Genomic DNA, 23594 nt, shown 5'->3' on the forward strand with positions numbered 1-23594 from the left:
TGGCCTCAGGAGTCATTTTATTGCTGTGCTTCTTTAGTAGAATAGTAGTGTTTGCTTTTCCCCTAGAGCCTGGCCTATCTAGTCTCGGATTCTTCACCATCCATGTAACGTGGGTAGGGGTTCCATTTCAGGAAGTGGGCCTTAACTCAAATCAAAGTTTGATTGCTTACTCCCACAAGCTTTGTGGCACTGTTGCACCGGCATATCTTACAGGCAGGTCACTCCTGTAGATGGAAGAGTTTGTAGCTGGGTTGGTGTTTACCTTTCTCCTTCCATAGCCTGCAGAGTGCCTAACAGTACTGTGAATACTAGTCTGTGGGGATGAAGGCTCCAGGTAGGCACCAGCTCAACTTTTCTGTGTTCATTGAGCTATGTAAGTGTTGTCTTCAGCAATAGGGCTTTACTGTCAGCTTGCTGAGAGCCATCAATAGCTTTGACAGTAGCCTGGGTTGTTTGCTGGTTCTCATGGGGCCCATTTGGCCAAGATGTAACCCATTCCTGGTACTGGAAGTTTTATTTGGTGGCAAGAGATGGCCCAGTTGTCCTCCCCATTTTAAACCTTCAGGAGTGTTTCGCTCTCCTGCGTTTTTTGTGTTTCCATATGAAGCTAAAAATGATACTTTCAAGTTTTGTGAAGAATTTAGTTGGAAATTTGATGGGGATTGCATTGAATCTATAGATTGCTCCCGATGGGATGGCCATACTATCCTACCGATAGGGGCTCTTGTCATCTTCTTTAATTTCCTTCTTCAAAGACTTGAAGGTTTTATCATACAAGTCTTTCACTTGCATGGTTAAAGTTACCCCAAGGTTTTTATATTGTTTGAAGCTCTTGTGAAATATGTTATTTCCCTGATTTCTTTCTCAGTCTGTTATTTGTATATATTAGGACTAGTGATTTTTTTGTGTGTGTGTGTGGATTTGCTGGTCTGAGATTATTTATTTCTTGTATTTTCCTGGTGTTGTTAGCCTCTTCAGGCTGAAGTTTTTCTTCTAGTGACTTCTATAGGGCTGGATTTGTAAATTGGTACTGCTTAAATGTGGTTTTACCAGGGAGTGTTTTTCTCCATCTATGGTGATTGAATGTTTGCTGGGTATGGTAATGTGTGCTAGCATCTGCAGTCTCAAAATTTGTAGAACATCTGCCCAGACCCTTCCGGCTTCTAGAGTCCCTATTGAAAAGTCAAGTGATATCCTGATAGGTCTGATTTTATATGCAATTTGATATTTTTCCCTTTGAGCTTTTACTTTTCTTTTTTATGTAGGTTTAGTGGTTTGTTTCTTATGTGCCAGCAGAACTTTTTTTCCTGATCTAGCCTATTCAGTGTTCTGTATGCTTCTTTTACTTTGATAGGCATCTTCTTTAGGTTATACTTTCCAGGCCTTTGACCTAGATATTGTTTCTTTTCTCTATTCCTATTATTTGTAACTTGATCTTTTCATAGTGTCCCCAGTTTCCTAGTTATTTTGTCCCAGGATTGTTTTAGACTTAATATTTTCTTTGACTGTGGTATCCATTTTTTTTCAAACCTTGTCTTCTTTTTTCTTCCATTTCTTGTATTCTGTCTATGAGGCTTACCTCTAAGGTTCCTGTTCAAGTTCCTAAATTTTTCATTTCCAGTTTTCCCTCAGTTTTTTTTTCTTTATTGATTCTATTTCCACTTGCAAGTCTTGAATTATTTACATTCTCATGGATTTCTATAATGGGTTATTTACTTCCTGCTTCAGGGCCTCTAACATATTCCTGAAGGCTATTTTAAGGTCTTTTTCTTGGGCTTAAGATATATTGTATTTCTCAGGGCCTGCTGTAGTAGAGTTGCTAGGCTTTAGTGGAGACACATTGTCCTGGCTGTTACTGTTTTTATGCTGGCTTCTAGGCATCTAGATTTGGGATACTTGTAGTTCTAGGTGTTGTTATCTGGTTTTGTTTTTATTTGGTAGGTGTTCAGTTCCTTGGTTTCTATTGTCCTTTCTTAGGAGAGTTATGGTGGCTGTGGGTTGCCTCGTATGGAATGCGTCTGAGAACCAGCCAGACATGCGCACTGGGGGCTTTGAGTAGGATGCGTTTCCTGGTATCCAGAGCTGACGCTTAGAGATGGAGGTGGGATAGAAGAGGATTTCTGAGATTCCACTAGTGTGAGAAAAGCAGAGTGTGCCACTTAGTCCCCTGGGAATGGGGGCGGAGAGGGAGGTGAGACTACCGCTGGTCATCAGCTACAGGCCTGGGCATGAAACTGGGAGGTTTGAGTTTGGAGACAGGAGAGAGAGTGAAGAGCTGACGCTTGCAAACCTGCTTCTCTGCCTGTGTGCTTCCTGGGTGGATGGTGGCCAGCGGCTGGGTTCCCACGGAGAATCTGTAGAGTTGGATGTTGGAGGCTAAGACAGAGGAATGGGGTGCTGAGGGAAGCTGTAGAAGAGCTGAGTGGTCTGCTGGGGATGGGAGCAGAGAGGAAGGGAGCCCACAGCAGGTGACCTGCTAAAGAGCTGGGACATTCGATTAGCAGGGAAGGAGGGAAAATGAAGGTCTAAAGATTACCGACCTAGTTCCCTGGCCCCCAGTTGTTTTTTCCAGTGAGGTAAGCGGCTAGGTCGGGCACCAGGACAGCTCGTGAGGAGGAGCAAGGCCCGAGAGAAGATGCCTATGGTGCCAGCAAGATCCCACTGTGCAGATGAGGAGACACAGCCCTGGGGGCCTCCACTCAGCAGGCAGGATGTCAGACTTCTGCCCACAGCCAGTGGCAAAGCCACCAAAGCATTTTGAGGGGGAAAGTGAGCCACTTTGATTTAAGATTTCAAGTTTACTTCAGTTACTCGTAGACTGTTTGAGAGAAAAGTGCCAGTCGCAGTTGGAGGAGACCATGGTCATGGAGGAAAAATGAAGACATGGGCGGAAACTAGAAACCAACCACGAGCACAGTTTCTGAGTACAGAAATGATTTCCTGAGAGGAGGATGAATGACTCGGGGGGCGGCGGGGGATGATGCACAGACAGTGCACAGAGAATGTTGGAGGCATGTTTATGGTACTCAGAGGGGATGCAACAAAGGTAGCTGGATTTACAGGTAAAGATCCCAGGAGGGGGCATGCAGGTGGCACATGACCTAACAACTAACTACTGCTTGATGCCATGCTTACTTTCCTTATGCCTTCTTCTCTTGTTTTTGTTTCTCGGTGGTCACGGGAAGGAATTCTACTAATACAGCTGGTCAATGGGTGGCTTCTCTTCTTAACACTTAAGGAAATAGGAAATGTTGTCTCTGTTGACTTGACCCTTAGAATGAGTGTAAACGTAAATCCTATCAAAGAAGGCTGTGGCTGTGGCTCAGTGATCAAGCACTTGCCCCGCATGCACTGACTTGCCGTCCCCACCAAAATAAGAAAGCAAGGAATATTCCAGAGGAAAACAGCTTCTTGAGTATAAATGTGGACATGCAGCTTTATATGGTTTCTGAAACGCCATAGACTCCCAAGTTAAAGAGAGCTTGTTATTTAATCTGGGCTACTCTCAAAGACCTGTAAACCAGTTCTTCTTGAGAAAAGCTCTAAAATGTCTTCATTCCTTTGCTGTGCCAGTGATCATTAAGGGATTCAACGATAATTTTGAGTGGACTTGTCAAGTGCTGTTCCAAGAAGCCGTTAGTCACCACTGAGTAATGCCTAGAGTCTTAAAAGCTGGCTGGGTGGAACTGCATTGAGACTCAGTAGTCTGTTAATTCTCAGTATACACTCTAGGCACTCTGAACATTTTAAAAATTAACAGTCCTGCTAGATGTTGTTTGAACCTTGAAAATAAAAGTCCTAACTTTCCCTCATGGAAGTCATGACAAAGAGAAGCCTGTCTTTTGGATGCTAACTTAATTTTCATGACTCTAATTAAAAATCAAAGAGAGAAGGAGAAGGAGATACAGAACATGCCACTTTCAACCTCTCAAAGGAGAGACACATTCAAGGATTAAAATGAGAGGGGACGGGAAAGGCCTGACCTCCTGGGCTTCAGAGCTTCCTCCTTCCCCCTTCTCTCCTTCCCCAACCCCCCCCAAACACACACACACACACACACACACACACACACACACACACACACACACAGCCCCTTCATATCTCTAGTACCAGGAAGTCATTCCCAGACTTGCTACTGAAGAGAACCTACTTTTTCTTAGTAACATGTTTCTTTAAACTGCATTTCGCTCGCCCCTTCTGGTGATACACTATTTTGCTGTTGTTAAAAATATTCCTGATACCAATCAGTATCTCCTGACATCAATATGTATACCAACTGCAAAAGCTTCCTGGGAGAAATCTTGTATCTCACCTCAGCTACATCCCTGCCATCCAGGACCGTGCTGGGCGCTGGCAGGCACTCTGTTAATCTTTGAGTGACTTCATGAATGACTGTGTTCCTCAAGAGACATCGCAAGAAAAGATGTCATGCTTGCTTTACTTAACACCTAATAACAACCCATAGCAGCACGTGTAGTTTTTCTTTCTATTCATTTTTATCATTTAAGATTTCCCATATGCATATAGTATGTCTTAATCAAATCTAAATCTTATCCCCTCCCTTCCAATTCTGCCCCTAATGCCTCAACATAGATAGTTAGTAAAAAGATCACCTGTATTACAAGAACACTGCCTCGTGTTTTCCTTCCTTTTTAAAACTTTGGGGTGGGCCTGGAAGAGAACTCAGTGTGGAAAGTACTTGATACACGCATATGAGGGCCTGAGTTTGACTCCTCACACATATGTAAAAGCCACCTGCATACTTGTAATCTCATCACTGGATAGGAGAAGCCAGAGGAGACTCCTGGAGCTCGTTAACCAGCCAGCTCCGTCTATAGATTAAAACACACCACTAGTCCACAGTTCCAGAATCTTTTAGTATTCCTCCAAACATGATACCCCACTCCTGGTACCAAGTTCTGTATTAGTTACTTTTCTGTTGCTGTGATAAGACACTGTGACAAGACTACTTACAAAAGAATGGGTTTACTTGGACTTACAGATGTGCAATGCTAAGAGTCCATGATGGCAGGCCATGGCACTAGGCAGTAGACATGGCAGCTGGAGCAGCAAGCTGAAACAGAGAGCTGATTGGAAAAATGGCATGAGTCTTTTAACTCTCCAAGCCCACCTTCATTGGCACACTTCCTCCAAGGAGGCCATACTTATTAAACGTCCCTAAACAGTACTACCAGTTGGGGACTAAGTGATCAAATACATGAGGCTGTGTATTTGATTTTTGAAATTTGAAATGTGGAAATTCTCATTCAAGCCACCACACTCCTTTGTGTACCTCAGCTTACTCATCTGCCTCTGGAAACAAGCAATAGTACCTGTTTTATGGGATTGTTTTGAATATTAAATTCATTTCCACAGGTGAAGTATTAAAAACCATTCTATGGTATATGGCCTCAATAAATATGGGTAAGATAAATGTTGTGAGTGGTGGTAGGTTTGATCACTAGTGTCATGAAGATATAGTTCAGTGGAAGTGTGCCTGCTTAGCATACACAAGGCCCAGGATATGATCCCCAGCACCACAACAATAACAATGACAACAGTAATCATACAGTGATTTATGATTAGATCATTCTAGTTGATTAAATGTCTTATCATTACTTCCTCAAAATGTTAGGAATAACTCCATCTCTTAAAAACATTTTTGTTACTTAAGATTTTTATATTAAGTAATTTAAAAAATCAAGCTTATTAAAAAACACAGTAGCTGGATATGGTGCACACCATTAATCCCAGCATTCTAGATAGAGAAAGAGACAGGCGGATCTCTGTGAGGGCAAAGCCATCCTGATCTAAGGATACATAGTGAGATCTTGCCTCAGCAGCAGGAAGAGAAAGCAATGCAAATTACATTAGTTTATATTTATTGTGAAAAGTTTATTTCCATGAAGATAATGAGTCAGTTTTTTCTCCCAAGTCTATGTCAGATAAGGTTTTTTTTTTAAATTTAGGTTTATTTATATTATACTATTCCCCATAGTTGAATATTTCTCATGTATTTTCTGGAGGAAAAGATTAGCAAGCTATTTTTTTTTTTTTTTTTTTTTTTTGGTTTTTCCAGACAGGGTTTCTCCATGTAGCCTTGGCTGTCCTGGACTCTCTTTGTAGACCAGGCTGGCCTCGAACTCACAGTGATCCTCCTGCCTCTGCCTCCTGAGTGCTGGGATTAAAGGCATGCTCCACCACCGCCCGGCTACCTGTCCTTTTAAAATCATAGTAAACTACTAAGAATGAAAAGATTTTGAAGTATTTTCATGCATTTTAAGAGATTATGTCACATGGAGCTTAATAACATTTCTGTTTTTCTTTTTTACGGGATGAATTTAGAAGTGTAGGATTCAGGGTTTTAGTCATGAAGAATCATTTCTAGGTCTCCCTTAAGAATAAGTTAGGGGGCTGGAGAGATGGCTCAGTGGTTAAGAGCACCGCCTGTTCTTCTAGAGGACCTGGGTTCAATTCCCAGCACCTACATGGCTGCTCACACCTGTCTGTGACTCCAGTTCCAGGAGTTCTTACACCCACACATAGACATGCATGCGGGCAAAAATAAAAGTAAGTTAGGAGTGCCGAGAAAAAATAAACCCTGTAATTATATTCCACACCCAACTGAAATTTCAGCTGATATCTGCACTCTGGACAGTGTGCTCATAGTCACTGGTCTGTGGGCTAATGTTGTACTTTCTAGGCTTTGCTCCTGCTAAAATATAACTAGTAAAAAAAAAAAGTTGTGGTTTCTTAACTATCTAAACTTCATTTTCTGCTTGGCTCGTCATTTCTGTTTTCAGCTCTTCTGACTTTAAAAGGCAGTAACTATTACAAATGAAGAATAAAGGTGGAAAACAACGTGTAAGCAGTAGACAGGGTATCTGCCCACCCGCCACCCCCCAGGGGCCCCGCCTCTGCATGGGGCACCCAGGTGATGAGTGACGGGCTAGAGCGCTGCTTCCAGTCTAAACCCAGGAAGCCTCCTGCCTTGGGAATTAGGTTGATACCACATACATTTTGATTCTCAACCCACCGGTCTATTTTCTTTTTTTAAACAAAAGCTCCACTACCAGGCTGGTGGGATAAGTAGATAAAACATCTCTTAAATCATATAGATGATGGTAGAAAATAAAAATTGGGGGGGAAAACCCCTAAGAACTTTTGAAAATATTTAAAAATATGAGGTATTTGTCTTGGAAGGAGTGCAGAGTTGAGTCAAAACCTCCAGGAAAGCCACAGAACTAATTTAATTACTTACTATAAACAGAAACAGACAAAAGGAGCAGGGTTGGTTTATATGACATGTGTGGTCTTCAAAGGGTCTCCAGTGTTTGCCATGGTGATATGTAGTTGCAGAGATATTGGTTGCACCTGGTGTGGTAGCCCACACCCTTAGTTCCAGCACTCACGGAGACACCAGGCAGAGGCTGGCAGATCTCTGTGAGTTCGAGACCAGCCTGGTCTACAAAGGGAGTCCTTAATAGCCAAGGCTACACAGAGAAACTCTGTCTCGAAAAAAGAGAGAGAAAAAAAGGTATTGGTTGCAAAATGTTAACTTTGCTATGTAATCCACGTAGTGTGGTGACAGTGGCCTCTGGTACGTCACCTATTGAGTCTGACGTGGGTGTGTGGGTGTGTGTGATGTAGGTGTGTGGGTGTGTGTGTGTGTGATGTAGGTGTGTGGGTGTGTGTGGGGGGTGTGTGGGTGTGGGCGTGTGTGATGTAGGTGTGTGGTGGTGACTGTCCAGAACTTCTCAATACAGAATCTTCTGTTTCTAGATTCTCTCCTGATGGAAGATTAATTGTGTCATGCAGTGAGGATAAAACTGTTAAAATTTGGGATACTACAAGTAAGCAGTGCGTTAATAACTTCTCGGATTCCGTAGGGTAAGTCCATTCTCTCTGTATATTTATGTGGATCTGTTTGCTATGGAGATATTTTGTTATCAACAGTATCAGTATCTTAATATGAACAACTCAAACTTTTAAATGAAGGTAAAGGAACTGAGATGTCAAGCTGCCCTATTCTTTCTTCCTAGATTTGTAAACTTTGTGGACTTTAACCCTAATGGTACATGCATAGCTTCAGCAGGCTCTGACCACTCTGTGAAAATCTGGGACATAAGACTGAACAAATTACTCCAGCACTACCAAGGTAACAGTTCCCCCACCAGAAAGAAGTTTCTCCATCTGATGGCTCCCATGGGAAAGGCCTGGAGTGTGGTTCAGAGCTCAGCATGGGCCTCAGGCTGCGCTTGCACTAGCTGGAGAGCAGAGCTGCTGACGTCTCCCACCAGTCGAAGAATCAAGATGAGAAAGGAGAAATGTTTTTATTTTAGTTTACATTTTAATGAAAAGCAGAGAGAGAGAGTGTGTATTGAGTATGGCTGGGTTGGGAAGTGAAACTAGTTACCCGTTAGCCTGCCTTATAGTAGTGACAGGAGCTGTCAAGCCTTAAGCAGAGGAAAAGCTGAGGCAGCGTTCAAGGACGTGTGCATAGGCAGGCAGGCCCGGTCCGGGCTTCCTTGCGGTTGCCTTGGTTCTGATTCTGTACGGTAGACTGAGACCATCCTTTGCCTTCCACTGCTGAGGGCTGTGTCTGCTTCCTTCCTTCAGGTCATTTCTACCTAGGAAACTCACCTTCATCGATAGTTACCCTCATCTGGGGGCTTGGTCTGTCTTGGGAGGTTTTGCTTTTCCAGGGATCCAAGGTGGCTACAGGTTTAGGACATATGTTGTTTATGTGTGTGCTCTTAGCCATAGTTAAGGAGACAGACAGACAGACACAAAACGAGGGCAGAGATCCCAGGCTTTCATCCTGCTTTCAGTTGCTTGTGGCCCAAATAAGGAGTTGACAGTTCAGCAAAAGCAGCCTCTGAGTGCGCATTCAGTTTCTTCTTGTGTTTAGGCATTGCTCAACCTTGAGGGAATTAGCATGTCTGGCCAGTCTGGCTTTGTGGGTTTTCTTGCCTCAATAATAAACCAGTGCTTGAGAAGAGAGCAAGCTGTGATGACAGAGCATCTACGCAAAATGAGCCAGATGCTTAAGTCTAAAAATTGAGATCTCAACATGAAGAAAAATGCTAGGATCCAAAGCTAAGGTCAATCTAATTAAGTAAATTCTATAGGGAGTCATCTCCCCGGCTGTTCACTCTGAGTATGCACTACTAAGAACGGACTCAAGCCAGGTGGCTGTGGTGCACGCCTTTAACACCAGCACTCGGGAGGCAGAGACAGGCAGATCTCTAAATTCAAGCCCAGCCTGGTCTACAAAGCAAGTACCAGCACAGCCAGGGCTGCACAGAGATACCCTGTCTCTGGAAAAAAAAAAAACCAAAAAACAAAAAAACACCTTAAAAAATATAAAAGAATGGACCCTAGTGGAAGGGAGTTGATGTCCAGCAGCCACGCCATCCCTTAGTTTTGGAAGGGATCACACAAGTGACTAAATTTTGGTTGTTCACTTTGAAAGGTCTTCATATACAGCCTAGAATGGCCCCAATCATGAGCCCCCTGCTTTGCTCTCCTAAGTGCTGGGACTATAAGCATGTACCACTGTACCTATCGCGACTGTATTTTGGAAGACATCCCCCATTATCTATGAACAATTTTTCTCTGAAGGCATCACTAATTAGTCATCCAGTAATTTGATCTTAGCTGTCCCTCGTCACTGTAATGAGAGCTGTCCCCATTGATGTGATCCGATCCTGTGTCAGGTAGAGGAGGGAAGATGAAGTAGGACAAGGAGCCAGTGTCGAGAAGCTTCCTAACTGCTATCCTTCCCCCTTGGGCTCAAAATCAAGTAAATAAGCATAGAGGGCCCTTAGGCAGGAATCCATTCTTACCTTTAATTCTGTCTGTCCTGTGGGTGACATCCTGGTATCTTGGCAACACTTAAGTTACTTTGTTACAGGCTGTATTTATGTGGCATATTAGCGGAAAACAGTCAAAATTTACAAGGAAAATACAATTGATTGCCAACAAGAGCAAATATTTAAAGAGATACAAGATTAAAAAATAAGCAAATATTGGGGTCTTTTGTTTTTGTTTTTGTTTGAATCTAAGTGCTTTGGACAAGGATCAGAACTGAGGGAACCAAAAGTCTTAGAAACAGTCAGATTTAGAATTTTGCAAGAAGTTGAAAAGCTTGAGGCTGGAGCCATTGCTCAATGGCTAAGAGCGCTTGCTGATTCTGTAGTGGAGCTGTGACACTCACAACTGTCCCAAACTCCAAACCCAGGGCATCTGGTATCCTTTTTCTGGCCTCTACAGAAACCACACACATACTCAGTGCCCTTATATACATACAAGTATAACACTTTTTTTAAACAAGTAAATCTTTTTATTAAAAAGGGAGCAGCCTTGGTAGTTATATTGCATCCAGTATTATGGCAGCATTATGGTCATCGAGACATCCGAATCCTCTCCTCAGAAATACATCTAACTCTGTTTCCATTAAAAGAATGGCATGATTTATCAATAGCAGACTACTTTTTATATACAAGCTCCGTTTAATTTTGTTTATAAAGGATAATTTAATTTATCCTTTATAAATGTTTGAGATTGTAATTACATTACAGTTTCCTTCTTCTCCTTCCTGACTTCAAACACAAACATTCCTGTGAAATCTGCACCCCACCCAACCCCCGTTCTCTTTCAGACTCAGGGCCTGTGTGTCCATTCCTAAAACCATAACTACAACCTGCTTAGTCTGTGTGATGTTGCTTGTATGTGTGCAGTACAGCTCCTCAGCCTAAGGCTCAGGGATCATTCCAGAAGGAGGCCTGGAAGGATTTTTGTAAGACTCAGAGGAGCAGGGAGTCTGCTGTGAGATGTGTCTCCTAGAAATGTCAGAGAAGCTATTCACCAATGTAGCAATTCTAACCCTGACCCCGAGCAAGGATGACCTGAATAGACAGGCTGATGTGAAGAGAGAGAGAAAACTCTAGAAGCCTCAACATTACTTAAAGAACTACAGGCAACTAAGGAATGGGAAAGGAAGAGAAGTAGTCTTCCCCACAGAAGAGCACACCAATTGATTATCCAATACCAAACGGTCAGCCCTGAGAAGCATGTACATTCAAGCAAGTTTGTTATTTAGGAATATGTAAAAGTTTTCCAACTAAAGGCAAAGGACTTGTTTGGAGACATGCCCCTGAGGGGCCCATCATCCATGCCTTTAGTTACTAGGGGATTGCTGGGCGTTGCCCTATTGCTTGAAGGATATGATGTGAAACAGTCTAGTTAACTTGGCACAGAAATGATAGGCAAGGTACAGCTGGGAGCTCGTGAATGCAAGCCTGGGAAAGATTAGTAGCACCAACAATTTTAGAGGGGGTTGCAGAGATGGCTCCATAGGTAAAGTGCTTGCTGGGCAAACTTGAGGACCTGAGTTCAAATCCTCAAAACTCATAAAAGCCACGTGCAACAGCACACATACATAAACCCAGTCCTATGTGGGCAGAGATGGAAGACCCAGGCTCTTGCAGACTAGCCATTCAAAGCAAAAATGATGAGCCACAGTTCAGGGGAAAATAACATGGAGCGTGGTAAAGGAAGACTGGACATCTGATGCTAACCTCTGGCCTGTCGCACTCACCTACAGAGCATACACATGCACAGTTCAAGTTTGGATGCCACTGACTTAGTAGAGTGTTCTTTTAAGGCGTATATTCTTTAAAAAAAAAAAAAAAAGATTTATATTCTAGGCCTGATGGTGGTGCACACCTTGAATCCCAGCACTTGGGAGACAGAGGCAGGTGGATCTCTGTGAGTTCGAGGCCAGCCTGGTCTATAAAGGAATTCCAGGATAGCCAGGGTTGCACAGAAAAACTCTGTCTCGAAAAAACGAGACAAGATTTACATTCTAGAAAGCTTATATATTTGAGGAACATAAATACATTCCTCATACCAAAGCGCCAGTAACCACTGACACCTCAGCCACACATTTCAGGATTATAAGGTTATCTTCTACTTTTGAAGCAAAATTTTGGAATTCTTGACTTAATTATCTAATCTTAAAAAGTAAGATTTTTAGATTGCTTACAGATTTAAGGCCCAGTGCTAATGACACACATAGACTTATTTCTGGTGTCAATGAGCATCTCATACATCAAACCCCAAAATGTTTACTTGCTTGAGCCAAAGAGATTATTAAAGGAGCACATATTGGCCACTTTGCATGGTTTTGGTTTTGGTTTTTTTGTTTGTTTGTTTGTTTTGTGTGTGTGTGTGTGTGTGTGTGTGTGTGTGTGTGTGTGTGTGTATTTCCAGACAGGGTTTCTCTGTGTAGCCTTGACTTTCCTGGACTCTATCTGTAGACCAGGCTGGTATTGAACTCATAGCAATCCACCTGCCTCTGCCTCACCAGTGCTGGGATTAAAGGCGTGCTCCCCCACACCCGGCCACGTTGCATGTTTTTAAGTCTGCATTTTGCACATGTTGATGAAATTCTGACCTGCACCCTATCCATTTCCAGACAGAGACATTTAAGGTACTACTTGTAATAGAATTGCTTTTAGATAGTCGTTGTTTGTAAAGTGATGGCTTTGAGGGCTTTAACTGCAGCAGTTCCTTGTGCGAACCTTCACTTACTTAACACCATCAACAGAAAGAACAGTGATCTCAATGAAACACAGCTTTGTCCTGGGCCCAGTTCTTTCTTGTAAATGCTACTAAGAGCAGAACAATAGTTTTTGGTGTGTGTGTGTGTGTGTGTGTGTGTGTGTGTGTTTTCGTTTTTGTTTTGTTTTTTCTTTTTAGCCTTGCTGCTTTAGATACAGAGGATCAGAGGACTCAGTTCTGTTCTTACAGCAGTGCATTAACTTTCTTTTTTTTTTTTTTAAGAGTACACAAGGTTTATGATATGAGCATGGGGAGAGAAGGAAGGGGGAGGGTGCCCCCAGACAGAGAGAGACAGAGACAGAGACAGAGGAAGAGAGAGGAAAGGGGAGAGAAAGCCACAACTTTTGACTTAGAAATTTGTTTAGACACATTTATATTTTGAAACACATTTTTCTAAAGCTTTTTGAAGTTAAGTAATTGTAGGGGTTTTTTTGTTTTGTTTTGTTTTAGTACTGAGAATTAAACTCGAGGCCTTGCAACTCTACTACGTCTGCAGTCCAAAAATTACTTCTTTTTTAAATGTTCTTTTTATTTTTGTTGGTGTTTTGTCTCTATGTCTATGTGAGGGTGTTAGACCTTGGAGTTACTCTGAGACCAAAGCACAGCATGTGGCCTGACACCTCACTAAGACTAGTCACCCAGAGTAGGTCAGGCCCCAGCATTTGCCTGTTCTACTCAGTTTCCAACTGGACTGTTGTTGCTGTAGCCTTCCAACAGTGTCCATCAAGCCAACCATCATAGACTCTAATGTAGAGTAAAGATAACACGGCAGACAAAAACAGCTTAGGTGATTCAGAGTGTGTGCGGTGTTAGATAAACCATCAAAGATACAGAAGACAAGGGAGGACATTCCTCAAGAGTCCCAAGATAGCCGACTCCCTATTCTCTGACTGTACAGACCCCAAGCACTGGGTACCTCCATCCACCCCCTACCACTTACCAAGACACAATTACAGGACTTGGACATCCCTGTCATACTGCAAAGTCCCACGTGGTTTAAAGACGCAGCAGACAAGGAACCTCAGAATTCAGGTTCAGAAGGAACCCAGACAGCTCAACAGTCTCCCAGCTGAGAGGGAAAAGAAAGGGCAGGGCCCAGGTACACTGACTGGAAGAGCTTAAAGGTCAGCACTCAGGGCCCTGACGAGGCCAAGCATTCCTTGCTCCACCTCACCAGATCCAAGCAGAAAGCCAAGGACACAGCCAAAGTGGAAGAGATAAGAAAGGTTCCTGGAATAAAAGTGATTTCAGCAGCTCTAACCCCCAGTTTCCCCTCTCCATCCAGGCTTGGCTTGCCCGAGTGGCTGATACCAAAAAGGCACCTTTGATCCTGGTTCACCTTGATGAAGTTGTAACCAGAAGTTTTAGGGCAGAAGTGTTGGGGTCCCGGCAGCTCCGAAAAGCTCAGCTTGGCTGCACATCCCCATAATGCCAGTTAGGGAGAGAGGAAGCATGCTGAAAAGCCGAGTAAGGCTTAGCCAGTGTGACCACACTAGGATGAGGACTAGAGAAAGGGGTCCGTCGTCATGCCACCCATGCCATCTGTCTTCTTAAAGGAACTTTTAAACTGACTCGGGGACTGTAAAAAACAAAGTTACTGTGGAAACCAGAGTTTTCACGCTCTGGTTGCCTACACTGTGGGAAAAATCAGCCATGTAAGATAATGTAAGCCCAAATGAACGGAGCTGACTGACTTAGAGGAAGCAGCTTCCTTCTGCACGAGTGCACTAAGGCGGGAGTGCTGTTCTCAGTTTATACTAGATACATAGGAAAACCACATCGGTGTCCCACAGGAAAATAGTACCTACCTCTTCCTCCGTGTGTTCTGTGATTTCTATGTAGCAGATCAATTACGCTGTTACACTGTTCTTAATAGGTATCATTAGTTCTTTCATTTTAAACACAAGAAAATTGGTAGAACCAACTTAAGACTTTGGGACAACCGTGTATTTTTAAAAAAAAAAAACCATACTATTTTGATTATTGCATTATACTGCCTCCTATTGGAAGGACAGTGCCAGAGTGAGTCCTCATGTGAGAACAGACTGCCCTTCACATGCGCCCCCACACTCGCCACTCTTTCATCTCAAGCCTCCAGTTGCTTCTTAAAGTTAATTTAAGACTAAACTAGGGAACACATAGTAGCCGATAACAATCATCTATTAACTATTTTGGTAATATAGCCAAAGACTATATTCTCTTTATGGGACATAGCCTCATTTCTGAAGTTAGTTTGTCCCATTTAACTGGAGGCCTCATGCCACATGATGTCAGAGGACTTAACTTGCTTCAGTGAACTGTGGTGATTTTGTTGTTTCGGAAATGCTGCCTCTGATCTTTGTTTTCACAGTAAAGCTGCTGACAAAGCAAAAGGGGTGTTTGAACTTAAGAATCATTCTCTGAAAAACATCAACAGTCATAAAGATGGCCAGCTGTATCAAACTGCTAAGCAGCTAAGATGTTAAAGATCCCTTGACATAACCCATTGCTTTCTGAAATTTTTTTTTGTGTGTTTATTTTCTACAAATTAGTTCACAGCTGCGGCGTGAACTGTCTGTCCTTCCATCCTTTGGGGAACAACCTTGTCACTGCCTCTTCTGATGGAACACTGAAGATTCTGGATCTCCTAGAGGGAAGACTCATATACACATTTCAAGGACATACGGTATCGGCACTAAATGAGATATACTTTAAAGTTTGCTTCCCTTTATTATATGCCTTGATTATTTTTTTAGTAACCATGTGCATTTGCTGCTACTCCTATACTTAGATTTTTTTACTTCTAAGTTTTTTTTAAGATTTATTTATTTATTTATTTATTATGTATACAATGTTCTGCCTGCATGTACACCTGCCCACCAGAAGAGAACACCACAATAGATCTATTATAGATGGTCGTGACCCACCATGTGGTTGCTTGGAATTGAACTCAAGACTTCTGGAAGAGCAATCGGTGCTCTTAACCTCTGAGCCATCCCTCCAGCCCCTACTTCTAAGTTTTTAATCTCTAGAAGCAGTTCTTAAAACCAATGACTTTTGCCATGCATTAAGTACTACTGCCCTCTCAGTGTATAGCACAGGCTAGCCCGCTTAGATGGAGGTGGATCCTTCCTTTATCTTTCCCACCACTCTGATGCTGGCTCACTAGCTCAGATACTCTCCTCTCCCCAGCTCTCCTTTCACTGACATGACTGCTGAATTCAAAAGAAATTCAGCCATCAGAGCTGACCACCTTCCACTCCCCTGCCCTTAGGGGTGAGCCTGCCCTTGGTGGTGCTGAGCCTGCCCTTGCTGTTTACCTCTGCTAACCCTTGTGCAGCTGTTCTTCCTGTGTTGCCTGTCACTAGACCACCACGCCTGGCACACTCTGCATATCATCTCTAGAACACCCACTTGCCTGCCAGATAAGCCATATCCTCTTTTAACAAACTCCCTGGGGAGAAAGCTGAGAGCTGATATTTCGGCTCTAGTGTTCCTTACTCTTTTGTCCTGTACCTCAACTGGTTTAGAACTAAGGGAAATGAGATTGGTGCATTTTAAGTCTGTTACATCTGTTAAACTATTCTTCGCTTGTGGGTAAATATTCAAATTTGTAAACGCTTTAGAACAAATTCTTTGTTTCCTGCCTTGCACACTGAGTATTTTCTTTTAAGTGAGTACAAGCTCTTCATAGACCTGAAGGGCCTTCCTGGTCTAGAAGATAAGGCATCTTTCTGCCTCATCTGTCCTGTCCAACTTCCTGCTCTGCTCCTCTGTTCTACACCAGTGTTAGGGCGGAGCAGAAGCAGCTCAGTCCCATGTAGACACTTGAGTCTAAGGCAAATAAATACAATCTCTGAAGAGTGGCCAGAGGATATTGATATTGAGATATCTATAAAGTAATGCTACATAATTAGGGAAAAGATAGAGAGCATTTAGGAGAAAACCGCTCAGCACACAGATGGCATTTCTCATCTGGAGGTGAAGGTGTTTATAAAGCTGCACAGCCTAAGTCTGTGGCACGGCACACAGGTTAGTCTTGCTGTGGTAAGAAACCCTGACAAGCGCTGGAGGGAGGAAGGGCTTATTTCCCTTACAGTTCCAGAAGGATACAGTGTACCGTGCACAGAAGTCATGCAACAGGGGCATGACGCCAGCCTGTCACGTTGCATTGGTAGTCTGGAAGCCATGGGGGGAGAGGGGGAGATCAGGAAGTGGGACCAGTTTATGACACCGCAAAGCACACCCGTGGTGACGCACCTCCTCCAGGAAGACTCCACTCCTGAAGATTCCGTGCCATTCCAGATAGTGCCACCAGCTGGGATTAAGTGTCCAAATGTAAAAGTCTAGGGGGACAGGTCACATTCAGAGCATAACACAGGGCGTTCTTGAATAAAGTTTTCTCCAAAGCTTGGCGTATTCGTTAAGCGTATGTTAAAACACACAAATGCTAACATTTCAAAATGAGAAATAATTCCTACCATCCTGATGGACTGAGGGGTTATGTACCTTGATCACATGCAAAGTACAGATATCTAACATCTCAGGAATGGGTTAAGCACTCATGTCTTGGTAGATAATTTCAGGACATCCCACTAGCCTCCACCTGCTCTGTGGTATTCCAGCGGATCGTTCTTGTGCTTGGGATGCTGTTGTTTTACTACTCAGAGCTCTCCTCCTGTGTCCTGCTCTGAAACTCTCAAGAGCTCTCAGTGGGGCCTGCTGTGGTCAGGAACTGATCACTTCATAGTTACCGTTCAGTTTTTTTTTAGTAATTGGTTAACTACACACCAGAAAGCTAGAAAAGCCTTAGCATGTCAAACCAGCCTATACATGCGCAAGCTTTTCTTTAAAGGAGAAAAGGACCATTCCTTCTTTTTCCCATCATTACTTACTTGTTCTCAGCCACCATTCATTGTTAGCTACTGGTGTGTCCATCAGACACCAGTCACTCACTGTGTAGGATGCAGAGGTGGCACCCAGTCCTGTGGGCCATGGGAAAACCGCTCCCAATACTTTTCTCTTTGTCTCCCTTTACCTCTCAGGGTCCTGTCTATTCTGTTTCGTTTTCAAAGGATGGAGAGCTGTTTGCATCCGGCGGGGCAGATGCGCAGGTCTGTACGTCTTTCATTTGATTCGCAGGACCTGATTCTTACGAAGACATCCTTGACCGTACTAGGGTGCTCATCACTAGCTAGTTCGTGTATGATGAGACGATTGCCCGTGGGTTTTTATGTTAACTTAGCAACAGGTTTACTGTCACATTGCTGAGACAGTTCCAGTTGAACAGTTTTAAAAATTCTGGCCAGGCCGGGCGTGGTGGTGCATGCCTATAATCCCAGCACTTGGGAGGCAAAGGCAGGTGGATCGCGGTGAGTTCGAGGCCAGCCTGGTCTAGAAAGCGGGTCCAGGACAGCCAAGGCTACACAGAGAAACCCTGTCTCAAAAAAAAAAAAAAAAGAAAAGAAAAAAAAGCAAAAGAATTCTGGCCAGGCAGTGGTGGGTGCATTCCTTTTGTCCCAGCATTCTGGAGGCAGAGACAGACGCCTGGCCTGTGAGTTCAAGGCCAGCCTGGTCTACAAAGTGAGTTCCAGGACAGCCAGGGCTGCACAGAGAAACCCCATCTGGAAAAACCAAAAAAGAAAAAAGAACGGTTCCAAGATCACAGCTATTGAGTATCACAAAGAATTCCATAGATATATTGTCTTGCTATATTTTATGCTGAATAATACAGTTAGTTGACATTTACTGAATGCCCAGTTTCAATGTCATTTTACCTGAGTTGTTGCCGAAGATTTTGTCTGTGTATCTTGTTTAGTCAAATATTGATCCTCTTGAGGACTATATGTAGGTCAGTAATGAGGCAAATCTACATTTACATGAGATGACCAAAAGTCATTCATAGCCAGATTATTAAATAAAATAAATGGTCAAGTCAAAAGCATGGTCTGGAGCATTTGGTGAAGAGTAGGGAGAGAGGTTTTGAGTTCATAAAATATTACCTAAATAAGAATTTGGTTTGGTTTGGTTTAGTTTGGGTTTGGTGGCAGTATTTTTCAGACAAGGTCTCACTGTGTACCACTAACTGGCCTGGAACTCACCATGTAGACCAGCCTGGCTTCAAACCTACAATGACCTACCTGCCTCTACCACCCAGGGGCATGTCCTGCCTCATCCAGATCAAAGTAGGAGTTTAAAGTCAGGCGTGAAGGCTATTCGGAATGCTGCATCCCCTCGCTGCCGTGCCCGAATTATTGAAGAGCAAGGGCAGTCATGTGTAGCTCTACACACATCCTGACTGTTCAGGAAAATTCTGTATGTTGGACTTTTTAAAACCAGCTCTATTGTTTATATGGAAGTCAGTAACTACCAACACCTTTGACTCTGTAGGCCTTGGTATGGAGGACTAACTTTACTCAATCATATTGTAAAGATCCGAATAAAAGAAACCTCAAAAGACTGCACTTTGAGTCCCCGCCACACCTTCTTGACATCTACCCACGATCGCCACATCTCCATGAAAAGAAAAAGGAGACCGTTGAGGTGAGTGTGTTGTGTGCGTTTCTCCTCCATTCACGGCCATTGCAGGGCTGCTAGTGGACCCGGGCCATAAAATTAGACTCACTTACATAAAACCCAGTCCCGCCACAAACCATGGTGTTCAGTAGTGTGTACATTTCTTGATGGCTTGGAAATAAAGCTAAAAATTATGTTGACAGCAATAGAAATGATAAATCTAATCTCCAGCTTCAGAGTCTGAACGTGTTTCCTAACCAGTCACTTCATGAGCATCCTGAGGATAGGACTGAAAGGCAGGCTTTGTATAACAACTACTGAAGCACGTTTCCAGGAATGTTTTACTCTGTGTGTGTGTGTGTGTGTGTGTGTGTGTGTGTGTGTGTGTGTGTGTTTACCTTTACAGGCCTGAAAGAAAGGCACTTGCCACACTATGCCTGACATGATCTAAGTTCAACCCCCAGATGCCACATGGTGGAAAGAGAACTGACTACCACAAGTTGTCCTCTGACTTACACACACACACACACACACACACACACACACACACACACACACATACACACACATACACACACACTTTCTTCCTAAATGAATTTTTAAAAATACTTTATCTTTCTAGGAGTAGTTTCTTGGATTCTTACTTTATGTTGTGTTGACCTTGAACTCAACAACAATCCTCCTGTGTCAGTTTCCCAAGTACCAGGATTACAGACATGAGTCACTATTGGAGTCTTTTTATAATTATCTGTTGAATAAAAGGAATTTGTTGACCTATTCCCTTATTTTACTCCATCAATTTAAGTTCTTTTCCTTCCAAGAGAAATTTATTTTGCTGAGTCCTTACCTCATGTTAGGCTGATAGGCTGTGTTGCATGATCCTTTTCTGTTTGTTTGTTTTATTTTAATTTATTATAATATATTCAGATTACATCCTGATTGTTATCTTCTCGTTTGTATCTTCCATCCTATTCCCCTCCCCTAGGCATCTGACAGAAAGTTTTAGAATTAAGCTTAGTTGTTTAGGGGTTAAGATGTTTTTAGGTCTAGATAGATGTTTTAAGTTGATAATGACGAGACATGATAGATATTGATTTACATTCAGAATTTTAGACACACCAAAATAGGAAAGATGTTTTCTTCAAGGTTGCCAAATACAAATAACCAAAACACTAAGAATGTAATATTTATATGATTCCTGCTTGTTTCATGGTTCTTCTTGCTATAGGTAGTTTATTTTATATATGTATGTGTGTGTGTGTGTATGTGTGTATGTGTGTATAATATAAATGTGTATGTAAAAAATTAAAAAGATATTTAATTTAAAAAAAAAGAAAGGGACCTCGTCCCTCACCATATGACCACAGCCTATCAGGTCTCATCTGGAGAGCCTGCTTCCCCTTCCTCTGTGTGCCACCAGGCCTCCCCGCCAAGGGGAAGTGATCAAATTGTGGGCACCAGAGTTCCTATCAGAGGCAGTCCCCCACCTCCCCCTACAACCATAGAGAACTGGGCAGAGTGCTGCACGTGGTGTGGAAGAACTGGAGAATGGAATGGTGTGGAACGGAGAGGGTGCAGTCGCCCCACAAGGAGACCGTCAGGGCCAGCGGATCTGGACCCAGGGGCCCTGCACATTCATGCCTGCACACACTGTTGCACGATTCTTTGTAAGTCTATTTCTCTTCTGAGAGCTGATACCAGAAATCACTGTCTCCCTGCTCATGTGAGTTTGCTTTTCTGTCATTACAGAGCTTGGGTTTTAAGAGTATTCATTTTGCTTGCTTACATTTTCTGGTTTTAGCTTTTGAGATGAGGTCTCCCTTGAGCTTACTGGGTAGTAGAGGCCGCCCTTGAACTCCTAATCTGCCTGCCATTGCTCAGGTCAGAGGCCTCTGCCACCAGCGCATGCAGCTGAGTGCTGAGGCACAGTAGCCCAGGTCACTCTGTCCTACCTTCTCTTCCCCACTTGCTTTTGTCACTCTTGGTCTTTCTCCGGCTTTCCTGTTACCCTCCCCTGAAGCATGCACACCCTAAGTTGGGGGGAGGGCAGTGGGTGCTTTCTTTGAGGTCTCAGCACAACCTCAGAGTGACCTCAAAGTCATTATCCCCAATTCTGGGACTCTACCATACCTAGGAGATTGTGTCTTATATTTTATCTAATCCACCCTATTTGAGGATTTCTACTCTTGTTTCTTGTAGGAGTGTTGATTTTCAGTTCTTTATTATACCTTTTATCCTTTCGGATAATCATCTGAGTATTAAACCACTATGCTTTATTAAATGTTCATACTATGCCATCATTTTATGAGTGCCTGTGTGTGTGCGTGCCTGCCTGCATGCATGTGTGTGTGCATGTGTGCATGCATACAGCTGTTTGATGCTGAAAAGCCAACCCAAGGACTCTTACATGCTACAAGTGATCCACCACAGAGCTACATTCCTAGCCCTTATTTTTCCTTTCATTCTTTGAACAAAAGAATATATATATATATATTTTTAAATATATATATTTTAAATAATTATTCTTATTTTCATGTGTGTGGGTATTTTGCCTGCCTGTGTGACTGGGCACCATGTGCATGCAGTGCCCTTCGAAGCCAGAAGAGGGTGTCAGATCCCCTGGAACTGGAGTCATAGATGATTGTGAGCGTGCCATGTGTGTGCTAGGTCCTCTGGAAGAGCAGCCAGTGCTCTTAACCACTGAGTCTCTAGCCCAAGAATGTAATTTTTTCCTCAGTACTGCAGTTATTAAGTGTATTTGTTGGCCTCTTATGATCATATGTTCCATACAAAATAAGTGTGTGTATGCATGCATACATACATACAGACAAGCATACATGAAAACATATATATACACATATGTATACATATGTGGGTGCATGTATGTATACAGTGTGTGAGTATGTTTTCTCTTGAGTGGCTTTTTTTTGTGTTACCAAAGCTGGTTTGTTGGTCCTTGGAGAGTTTTACTTTAGCATTTCTATGGCATGACTGGGCATGACCAGGATGTAGAAACCCCTGGCTCTGTCATTTACATGGCTCTCACCCCAGTAGTGTGTACTAGAGCTACAGGTCACCAGTTGAGTGGTATTTCCTTGGTGTTGTGCTCTCAAGCCTTTTACTCTGTGATTCACTGTCAGCTCTGGTCCATTTGAGAGAGCTAGACCTTAAAATATCAACAAGTGGACTAAGTAGCTGCTCTGACTCTTGAGTTGAGAGCCCTGAAACCAGCCAGGCTCCTTTGTGTGGTTCGGTCAGGATGACCCAGGCTGTGCAAAGACGCTCTCGACTGTGCCTTTCACATGAGCACTTACATTTCTATTAAAAGCTGCCTTTTCGCTATGAAACTAGTGGCCAATCACACTGAGTGTAATGCAGAGAATGTGCCCGAGGAAGTTGGCCTTGGTACCCAGTTTAAGTCACCGGTTTGAGCTAACTATCTAGTGTGGCTGACTTCTAAAAAACACTTGCAGATGCTGTGCCAGAGAAGTAAAAGCATTCTGCGTGTAAAGTGCCAATCACCCCACTTTAAAAATAAGCTCACAGTAAAGCAAAATATAGCTTTTTTTGTAGAAAGCATATATTTATCACTATAAAAGAAATCATTGGGTATCAAGTTATTTTTAAAGTCTTCAAGTTAATGAATATATAGATCCCTCGCAGAAAGAAAAACTGGTTTAATTTAAAACTAAAACTTTCACATAGATGTGATGTAGACCAGGAGAGAAGCATTGTTCCACTCATGATAAACTATGCTTTATAATAATTCTGTGGGTTAAATGTTCTTTCAAAGCTTTAGGAAGGTGCATTTACATTCCTTCAAAAGTACTTCAAACTGAAAACATTCTGTGCTCAGAATTTAAAGAAAATACAAAATTATTGTTTTTTACAAATAGTGTTGAAGTAATCTCTCTCTCTCTCTCTCTCTCTCTCTCTCTCTCTCTCTCTCTCTTTCTCCATGAGTGTTTTAATTTTTAGTTTAGAGCAGTATCAACTCCCTATGATTTATAGCTTGCTATATTTTTATTTATTTCACATCCCAATAACAGCTTTCCCTCCCTCCTCACCTCCCCACCATACTCCTGTGCTCCCTTTCTCTACAGAAAAAGCTCAAAAAGGGGGAGGCCACCCATAGATAACATCCCGCCCTGAATGATATCCAAGTTGCAGCAGGACTAAGGGCAGTTTCTCCTATTAAGGCTAGGCAAGGCAGCCCAGTTAGGGGAAAGGGATCCAAAGGCAGGCAACAGAGTCAGATACTGCTTCCACTTCCGCTGTGAAAACACGGCTGCACAACTGTTACATATGTGCCAAGGGCCTAGGTCCATCCCATGCATGTTGTTTGGTGGTTCGGTCTCTGTGGGCCCCTATGTGCCCAGGTAAGTTAGATCTATATGTTTTCTTGTGGTGTCCTTTACCTCTCTGGCTCCTTCAGTTCTTTGTCCCCTTCTTCCGTAGACGTCCCCAAGTTC

General features: G+C 42.9%; 1 protein-coding gene across 4 annotated transcripts in view; it reads left to right on the forward strand.

The window, feature by feature from the left end:
• Positions 1-23594, forward strand: part of POC1B (POC1 centriolar protein B) — a 101680-nt gene that overhangs the window by 39356 nt on the left and 38730 nt on the right. For all 4 annotated transcript variants that reach the window (XM_084796163.1, XM_084796162.1, XM_084796165.1 and 1 more), the window contains exons 5-9: positions 7783-7890; positions 8043-8158; positions 15159-15292; positions 17652-17720; positions 18997-19149. In XM_084796163.1, the coding sequence (XP_084652289.1) occupies positions 7783-7890; positions 8043-8158; positions 15159-15292; positions 17652-17720; positions 18997-19149 (580 nt within the window). The remainder of the gene's footprint in view (positions 1-7782; positions 7891-8042; positions 8159-15158; positions 15293-17651; positions 17721-18996; positions 19150-23594) is intronic.

Source organism: Acomys minous (genome assembly GCF_964271855.1).
Source record: "Acomys minous genome assembly, chromosome: 9".
NCBI lineage: Eukaryota > Metazoa > Chordata > Mammalia > Rodentia > Muridae > Acomys > Acomys minous.